Source organism: Lottia gigantea (genome assembly GCF_000327385.1).
Source record: "Lottia gigantea unplaced genomic scaffold LOTGIsca_8, whole genome shotgun sequence".
Taxonomy (NCBI): Eukaryota; Metazoa; Mollusca; class Gastropoda; family Lottiidae; genus Lottia; species Lottia gigantea.
Window position 1 is genome coordinate 2,138,765 of NW_008710662.1, and position 9,786 is coordinate 2,148,550.

Sequence of the window (9,786 nt, forward strand, 5' to 3'; positions counted from 1 at the left end):
AGGAAATGCTGGGGATTTTCCTCTGTTCTGATCTGAAATTAAATAAAATGGGCGAGAGGTTAGATTGTTATATACTTATGTTCTTGCTATGAACAAGGTTGTCATTTAAGTTCTGTTTTTTTGAATATACAACAATCATCTTTTTTTTTTAGACATGAGCCTCTCATAATGGGTGTGGACTTTCGTACTTGCTCGATTGCTAGTGGTATTAAACGAGATGATAAAGGGTGCTATGCCTGCATTATGATGTATGGAGTTTGCTCAGAGATCTGAGTTAGATGTATGCTCCCTATCCTAGACATCTGAGTAAGATGTTTGCTCACTAACCAAGAGATCTGAGCAAGATGTTTGCTCACTAACCTAGAGATCTGAGTAGGATGTTTGCCCACTAACCTAGAGATCTGAGTCGGATGTTTGCTCACTATTCTAGAGATCTGAGTAGGATGTTTGCTCACTATTCTAGAGATCTGAGTTAGATGTTTGCTCACTAACCTAGAGATCTGAGTAGGATGTTTGCTCACTATTCTAGAGATCTGAGTATGATGTTTGCTCGCTATTCTAGAGATCTGAGTTAGATGTTTGCTCGCTAACCTAGAGATCTGAGTAGGATGTTTGCTCACTAACCTAGAGATCCGAGTGAAAGACATTCATATTCTGAAAAAAAATTTTAAAGTTTTATTTAATTTTTCTAATGTTATTTTATTTACATATTTTGTAATAATATAAATATGTTAATAAATAATGGGATAGAGAGAAACAATTCAAGGAGAAATAGAACAAAGTGTCAAAGGTTAAAAATGTTAAAGCACTGCATTCAGATGAAAATAATGCAATAAGTTTTATATTTTTTACCAAGTGATGGCATGATATATCAAATACCCAGCACTAGTTTAAACAGTAATAGTTACAGTTTTATTGCAAGTATATTGTGTAGTACAAGGAAAGTTTCACAGTATATTGAGAGAAATAACTTCATAATTGTGCATATTCTCAAACAAGTGCACATTTCTTTGGATTATCACTAAGGCTTTAAAGAACCGGTATGGGGAATGATTTATAAATAAAGGTGAAAATGATTCTGTGCTATTAGATGTTGTAATATGTGCCATGATGCTAGAAATTCAAAGACTAGCACATATCTTAATACTGGTAAAAATATCGTTGACAAAAATATTTCTTGATTTACTAAGTGTTTCAAAGAAATGCCATTTTCCTATAATTCTTAACAAAACAGTTTTAACAAAAGCATTCTATTTTTTCGGAAATATGAAAAAATGTCGTATACATTTATCCTATTTATGAAGAAATGAATGAATAATAATTTTAAGTGAAATGATATTCTTGGCAGGAATATTTACAAATATTTCTCAGCAATTATTTATACATTTCTTTTCATGTACCATGATATTTCTATAATAGTAAATTCAGTAAATGTACAATTCCATGAATTAAATGAATAAATATACAAATGATTATGAAAATGAAAAACAATCTAACAAAAATCTTAGTAGAGTTTTGGGGTTTCTATTTACAATTTATTTGAACATTTGCACTTTATAATGCATAGAGTTTAGAGTCATCGCTAGGACTATAAAGTTTTTATTGTCATCTGTTGCAAGTGCAATTAGCAACTTTCACTTATAGCACTACATTAGTATTAAAACACCATTAGAACCTACTAATCCATTCTCTTGTAATTAAGCTCACTTTTCAGCTTCAGCAAGACATACATATAACGTCAGTTAACATTTTGAGCTTTGAAGTGAGGGTATGTGATTCAGTACTTTCATGATTCCTGACTGCAAACGGTTCTTATCAAGCAAATTCATTCCTATCCCATTTACTACTTCGTTCTGCTTAAATTCATTCCCTTTCTTTCTTCTAAACTTTCTTTCTTCTCACTTGATAAATGGTGCTGAAGTGTCCATGATCAGAAAGCTCTTTCATCTGATATCATTATTGACTATTTTCATGTCACATGTAATTTAAAGCACTATTAGGCAAGAATAACCATTGAGTTATTAAAGTCACTATGGTCTTACTGATTTACCTACAGTATTTATAAGTCTTGAGCACCAAAAATAACATGGATCTGTAGATAGTCATAAACCAGCTTCCGATCTAAAAATAAAATAAATAAGCAACATAAGTTCATTTGAAAATAAAGCATAATTTTTGTCAGAATAATTTCCAAGCCTTCTAATAGTCAAAACAATGTTGATTATTTACATAACAAGCTTAGCCACTTTTAACTCTGATTTGTTTGCATTAAGAGTAAGAGAATACTTGTCAAGAAGATAGACATCTGTGTAAAAGAAAATACATACTTGAGTGTCTTGTGTCGTTCTTTATCAAAACTGTTTTCTGGTGGTTCACATTCAAATGATGCTAAAGACAGTGCTGAAATTAATAATAACAGACAATTATCAATCTCTTTAATATCAACCTCTTAAATATCAATCTCTTTAATATCAATCTCTTTAATATCAATCTCTTTAATATCAATCTCTTCAACATCAATCTCTTTAATCAATTAACCTTTGTTTATTTTCTACATATTTTTTGTAAACTTTGCATGCATTTCTAACTATCTGTATCAATACAACAAGATATGGAATTCTATTTAATTGTATACTTACTGGTTTCTGAGAACACTGGTGATGTTAATACATAATGTAATGTTTTATTTTCTTTCTTAAATGGACACTGAAATAAGCAAAATAAAAATAATCAGTAAATTTTCTCTGTAGTCAGTTCACAAAATGTACTTAGTGTTTTTTATAAATTTGTAATTTTATAAAATCTTCATGTGTCATTTAATTTGAAATAATTGTTGAAAAAAACATTCAATGAAATTGTATACTAACCTCAACTTGTTGCCAAGCGATAAATTCAGAGATCTGTTTGGCTAATTGCCAGAATTTCTCAAAATTGATATGACCGCCATCTATTTTATTGGAACATCCTTCATTGAGGAAATACAAATCTTTAACAAACAAACTGAAGAATGGCACCACAATCTGAAATGATAAATAGAGGCAATGTTAAAATAGTAAAAATTGCTTCAGATGTGAACTGAACCCTATTGAATTAATTGATTAAAGGGGATGGTAAAGGTTTTCTAAATTTGTTACGTGTATCAGAAACACCGGTTAATTACTACTGATACTGGCTGAAAATATGTTTATGAATCATTGGATGTTCTCCATTTGATTAGTAAAAAATTCTTAGTAATTACCTTTTCTCGATCTTCAACAGCCCCTTGTGACCTCCACATAGCAGCTTTTAAACAGGATCGGTAACATCCAAAATTATTCCATGGATTCATTTGATGCTGAAATAGAAGATGAAGAAGAAATGAATATCTTTATTCTGTAAGATCAAGTTGGTTTTATTTGAGTTCAATCCAATGCCAGTACATACTAAAACAATACTATGTCTCTTAATTTCTGGCCCCACATGAACCCTGCAGTAGTGGTACAATATATCTTGATATACCATTAGATGAGTATTTCTTTCGGTTATATGCATTCCACATGCAGAAGATATTGTATATTATTTTTATAAAAAAATCAATTTTATTACCTCTAGAATATCAAATTTATCTTTGTGAACTTTGGCCCAAGTTTTCTTTAATCTTGTGACTGGACTGAGATTCATACCAGCTGAAAATAACAAAAAAATAACAAAATTAAAATCCAGAAATTATTTGGCATTTTCCCTTTTACCACAGACTAACTAGTGTGTGCATTAAAAATCATACATGCCAAGAAAATACCTTCAAAATAAAATATCTATAAGTGTACATCAACCGAATCTGAAAGTGCAAAGCTATCTACGGTTCAGCACCGTGCACCCTACATTTAATAATAACAGACACTTGTACCAAAATTACATTTACAGAAGATAACAGAGCTTTCATTACATTAACAGCTACATTTAACATTACATATAAAATAAATCCCGTGAATTTGATACAATTCAATTTTTTTTTGCCCAATCCATTACATTAACATACATTTGACCAGACCAATTGAATATGCAACATGTCATTTGATTTCAAAACCTACCTTAAATTACAGACACTTAACGATAAGATTTTTTACATTAAAAAACTTTTACAGAACAGAACAGAAAGTGTGTTAATAAGCGAAAAAGAAACTAGAGCAGTGCAAATGAAAAACAGGGTGACTTGAAACAAAAAATGGACTATTCTTCAGTAGAATCTCAAAAATCTGCAACAAAATTTGTAATTACCCATAAACCTTATATTGAGGTATATTTATTATAGCAAGCATACTTAAGCATTTGAGGTTATAAAGCCACAACAGTAGACCAACAATAACAACATTGAATTATGGGAAATTAGCCAATTATCAGACGAAAGTTCAAGGCCACAACATCAAAATTTGTTCCAAACTTCCCATAGCATAAGATTTAAACAACCAATTCACAATCATTCTGATCAACACATCATTCAAGACATGACAGTCAGACATTTTGGATTAGTAGAAAGTATTATTTTCGTTCCGAGACATCTCAATGTTATTTACAACATATGCTGGATAGATATTGACAAATATTCACAAACCCATCATAGTCCATTTTACGTTTAAATATAATGAAGGTGCAAGAGGATATGTGCGAGATGTGACACCATTAACCAGTGCAGGGTGCAGTACAATAAGTGTTTCTGATGAACCCATGACCGACACCAAGATGTTTGTTCAGAGAGTAACCTACCTTAGTTGTCAGCCATTTTGATTCTACTTTCATTTTGTGTGAAAAGAGCTAAGAGCTTATAGAGATAAAGGGTGAAAAGATATGATGGAAAGAAATGTCATGATTAGATGAAATGTTCCCTTGAGTCTCAATCAGAGAGCTTTACTCACCTTTTAAGTTAGTTTAAACATGAGAGGTCAGAGAAGATAACACAAGTTATATAACTAGATAGGCACTGCTCGCAATATGCCAGGCATGTCTGACTTGTATTGTCTTATCTTATAGAATGAGAGTAGAGTTTAAGATTTTAATGTTAACGTGTAGGAAATTAGGTTACAAAATTAGGAAACATGAAAATTAGAATGATTAGGAAATTGAGTGAATTAGAAATGAACAGAGTGAAACTTATCAAAAGAAGTGATTGCCTATAAGAAATTTATTATGAGAAAATAATGAAATTACCTATAATAGCCATTAAAGAGTTGAAATTTCCAATATTTATACATTCTTTAGCCACATCAATAAAATACTCTATCATTTTAACTCGGTTCTTTTTCTTTAAATGCTGAAAACAAATAATGTTTGTTAGATCCAAATTCTCTTTGATTTTGAAGAAGTAAATTTCTTCCACCAAAAGTCAAAATTCTACACAGGCTTTATTTCAAATTGTTGAATTACTGCAGTCACTTCTTAAATCCAACCAGGCAGCATGTTTTAAGGCACAAAGCAGGTTTGATAGATTTGTCTACTTACTGAGGTAATTTCTGTGGCTACGAGGTAACTCAGTCGGTTAAACCACTGAACATAAGATTCCAAATTACTGGTTTTCTTAATATCTCGGAATGTAGTCTGAAAAAATAGAAACATTAATTCATTAAATCAAGTTTTTAGCAAAAGAAATATTGACAAAGTATTCATTATGTTAATCATATGCTCTAAAATAAAATTGTTAATTTTGTAAACATGTTGTTGTTAAGTTGAGTTATTTCCCTTGTATCATACTTACTTCTGAGGTGAGCTCTTCTTTACAGAAGGCTTGAACAAATTCTTCTGGGCCAATCATACTTAGTCGTTCCTGTAAAATAAATGATGTTGATAATATTGATAAAAATAATAATAAACAAATACAACTCACAATGGGCTTAAAGTCAAAAGGATTACAAGTAGAAAGACCATTCTTGGTATCTGCAAAGAACTGACATATTTTGCTGACACAAGAACAGATTCTTGCATTAAACACCAAGGGCAAAGAATGTAGTACATTGATTACCATACATTCCAGTTCAACAAGAGAAAAAACAGGAAATAAATTGGAGAGTTAAAAAAGACCAACATACCAGTTCTATGTGAGTAAGTTGTTGGGCTAAGACTAGAGGTGATGGACAAACTTCAATTATATCAGTCTGTAATAGAAAATAGGAATTAACTTCAAAACATGGCTAAAATATCAAGTTGAATCAACATTTCAAATCAGAAAAAATACTTAAGATGCATCATTTCATTAGTTATCATTGATCATGTCTTATAAAATCAAAACTATAGTTGAATTTCACAGTAACACTTGCTGAGGTTAACAAAACAACGAAATCAAACTTACAGTAGGGACAAGTTGAGCTTGAGCACTTTGCAGAGCTTCTGAATTTAATTTACTCAACATTTCTTCATATTTTGATAATCTGGCCAGCTGAAAGTAATATAACCAAAAATATGGAGAAACTACAAAAAAACACTATAAATACAGAAATATATAGGTCTAAAATGAGTAAATTTAGTAGTTTAAATTTATCATATGCTTGTCTGATAGATATCACATATGGATTTTATAAGTAGGCTACAGGTTTATTCCTTGCATTTGACATAAATTTCCTTCTATTATAAAATTACATATCTAAAGCGTCATATCTTGATGCATATATAACCATGAATAGGCTTAATACTAGATCTTATCAATCTAAATATGCAAATCATCATTAAATATAATTTAAATTCCACATCATTAATGCATATGACTATCAATTTCATGACTATGAATTGCATAATGATACATCACATGAAGTGTACGTGAACAACAACTGTATACATGAACATGAATAGGAGTCTTGCCATTATGAAATTTCCTTCAATGACTCAAGTGAATGAAAACAATAGGAAACCAGTGGAAATGCTTCAAGTGAAATGAGGAAATTGTTGCCTAGATCAGGTTAACAAGGTCACCATTGATATGCCCGCTTGAAAAGTTTCCAAGGTTTTTGTGGCCAGACACACTGTCCCACATCTACAATTATGGATACAATTCCTTTGATTGCCAATGTGCAGTATGCATTATTAACAAAAGCTCAATTATACGCCCATATACCTCAATATTTCAGTCAAAATCTTTAAAAAATGAAAAAAGTAATATCCTACTTTCAATTTAGAATAAAATGGTGGTTACCTTGACAACTAAGTTGTGCATGACTGTGCTCACTTCTTTCCTTAATTCAGGATAGATGTTGAGAATACGTTGTGTTATATCTTTCAGATGTGTTTTCATTCTTTCATCTCGGAAATCATAGGGGAATAATTCTGTCCACTCACTTAATAAATTAACGATATGTGGTCCGAACTTTCCCAGGGAGCCTTTGTCTATTCTGTCTTGTGCCAGATTCTGTTGAAATATACAGACCTAAAAAGTGGAATGAGTCTTGGTTAATTTTTGCTGTTACAAAGGAAACTAAGAAAATTCTTAAATTTTATTTCCCCATGCACCAAACAATTGTGTAATAGTGTGTATATTGACATTGATAAGTTATAATATATAAATCATAAAAAATGTCAAATTTGACAATTGTCAGCAGTTATAGCCATTTTTAGACACCCTACCACTGGACTATTAGGGTCTCTAATTATCAGGTGAGATAACGAAGTAATATAATTAATGATAATTAGTTTGACACCTTCACTAAACTGTCATCACTATTATTATCAATCACTAATTCTATTAGCTTGACACAACTGTTTAAATCACATTTCACTTTTTATTGTCAGTTTTGTTTGGACATAATTCTGATGCAATTTTTTTTAAATTTTGAATCATATCAATGCAAGCCAGTGCTTTTTAGGTCTTTTATACTTATATTTATAAAAATCCTTTCTCTTGCACAAAAAACCTAACAAAAAAGAGCACATTTAACCCAAACTTTAGAGATGTCTATGTAAACTTTTATTTTTTGTTGATTGTTGTTTTTTTTTTTCAACTTTAAATTTTCTTTTTTAATGCCTCAGCACCAAAAAAATATTGATATCTAAGATTAAACCAGGCATTTCAAGTTTACTCAAGAATGGCTCCTCATAGACTATGATATACAATAAGCCATTAGGATAGGAGTCAAGTATTTGTCAAGTCTTTAATCTATCTAGCCTAATCATTAATCCCTACTAATCCACTTTAATAATCTTCTTATCACCTGTCAATCAAGCTCTGAAGGATTTGAAATGGTTAAATCAATATTTCTCCATCAGATTTAAATGGCATTTTAATCGGTAGACACCTTGACTAATGTTTTTCAAAATAATATCAAGTATCAGATCTATTATAGTGTTTAAAAATGACACCCTTGCTTCTTTAACTTTAGAAAGATTAATCTTTTACAATAACTTTAGGTTTTCACCTTGAAAGTATTTTTTTTTTGCTTTCCTTTATGTATAATACATATAAAAATATTATCATATTTGCAAATTTCATTTAAAGAATTTTTTTTCATTGAAAAATTGAAAAATTGAAAAATTGAAATATTGGGCAATGACTCATAGAAGTGAAACTGCCAACAATGCAGTAGTTTATAAGTTTAACGCAGTCAAATTATCAGATAAGGAAATTTAAAACTAACTGGAATTAGCGTTACTGTGAAACACAAGACATTATTCATACATGACAGTTACTCATAATACATGCATATCAAATAGCTATAATTTATAACAAATCATAGGAAGTTATCATGACAACCATCCTCTTAGTATTTTGGGGAAATATATTCTGTGAATATTCTGTTAACAAGGAAAATGGAAGTAGAAGTAATGTAAAGTGGTCGTACCTGACAGACTTCAGCAAGTAAATTATGTGGACGAATAAATAACCGCGAACTCAACAAGAAAGCAAATATATACGTTCTCTGAAAAACATAGCAAATACAATTATAAGTAGTTGACAAACTATTAAGATATAACAAAATATTCAGGAAGAAAATTAGACTAAAAGTTAAATGATTCATATGCACAGTATCCATTTTGTTTATCATATAGATTCAAGAAAACTTTTAAGTTGTCAAAGAAAAAATTCCCTTTAATTTCAATTAACTTTTAATGGATATAATTTCATTTGTAACTCAAAAGAGAAAATTTAATATTTCTGTGCATAAATTATCATAAATCATGCATAAATTATCATTAAAGTAAAAGATGATATAATACTTACATCAGGGTAGTAATCTGAAGTTGGTACAATATGTTGTATTAATGCATCTAAAGAACCAGACGACAAATTTCCATCTTGAAATATTAACGTCTGCAAAGAATTAGCCAAAAATAATTTGACATCTACTTCAATGTCTTTATCAACATCCATAATAGTCCTTTTACACAATCCTTTTTTCACCTTCATTTTGACAAGTTTATAAGATTCTTACAAAATTGTAAAAAAAAAGTGAACTGTTTCTTATTTATGTCCAAAATAACAATAATCTGCCTTGTTAGTAAACACACTTAATATAATACACAAAAAATATCTCAGGTAAAAATATAACAAGTTGACAGTTCAAGTTAGAGACAAGTCACTCCAATAGCTGCTACATCCCAACTAAACCTAAAATGTCAACTGTGCAGTAGTATAGCAGTGTTAGAGTTTTTAACACGCCTCAGCTCTTCACTGATTATATTAAAGGAGATAAGAGCCCCTTTGTTCACTCGTCAACCAGCAATAAGGCTCTAATCAAGTCTAAACACCAATCCTTGTCTAGATCAATAACCAAGCTCTGTGGGACTTCAAACTTCAAAAAACTCTTGAAATTTGGCAGAAGTGAACGGATT

At 30.4% G+C, this 9,786-nt stretch overlaps 1 protein-coding gene across 1 annotated transcript; it reads right to left on the reverse strand.

The window, feature by feature from the left end:
- Positions 1-654: 654 nt before the first annotated feature.
- Positions 655-9,325, reverse strand: LOTGIDRAFT_211010 (hypothetical protein; the record flags this gene model as incomplete). Its single annotated transcript, XM_009066950.1, has 14 exons — positions 655-2,121; positions 2,328-2,400; positions 2,640-2,706; positions 2,868-3,020; positions 3,239-3,334; positions 3,586-3,665; positions 5,185-5,287; positions 5,476-5,571; positions 5,729-5,797; positions 6,060-6,125; positions 6,320-6,406; positions 7,166-7,387; positions 8,796-8,873; positions 9,176-9,325. The coding sequence occupies 14 exons, from the start codon at positions 9,323-9,325 to the stop codon at positions 2,103-2,105; spliced, it is 1,359 nt and encodes a 452-aa protein (XP_009065198.1). The 3' UTR covers positions 655-2,102.
- Positions 9,326-9,786: the final 461 nt, after the last annotated feature.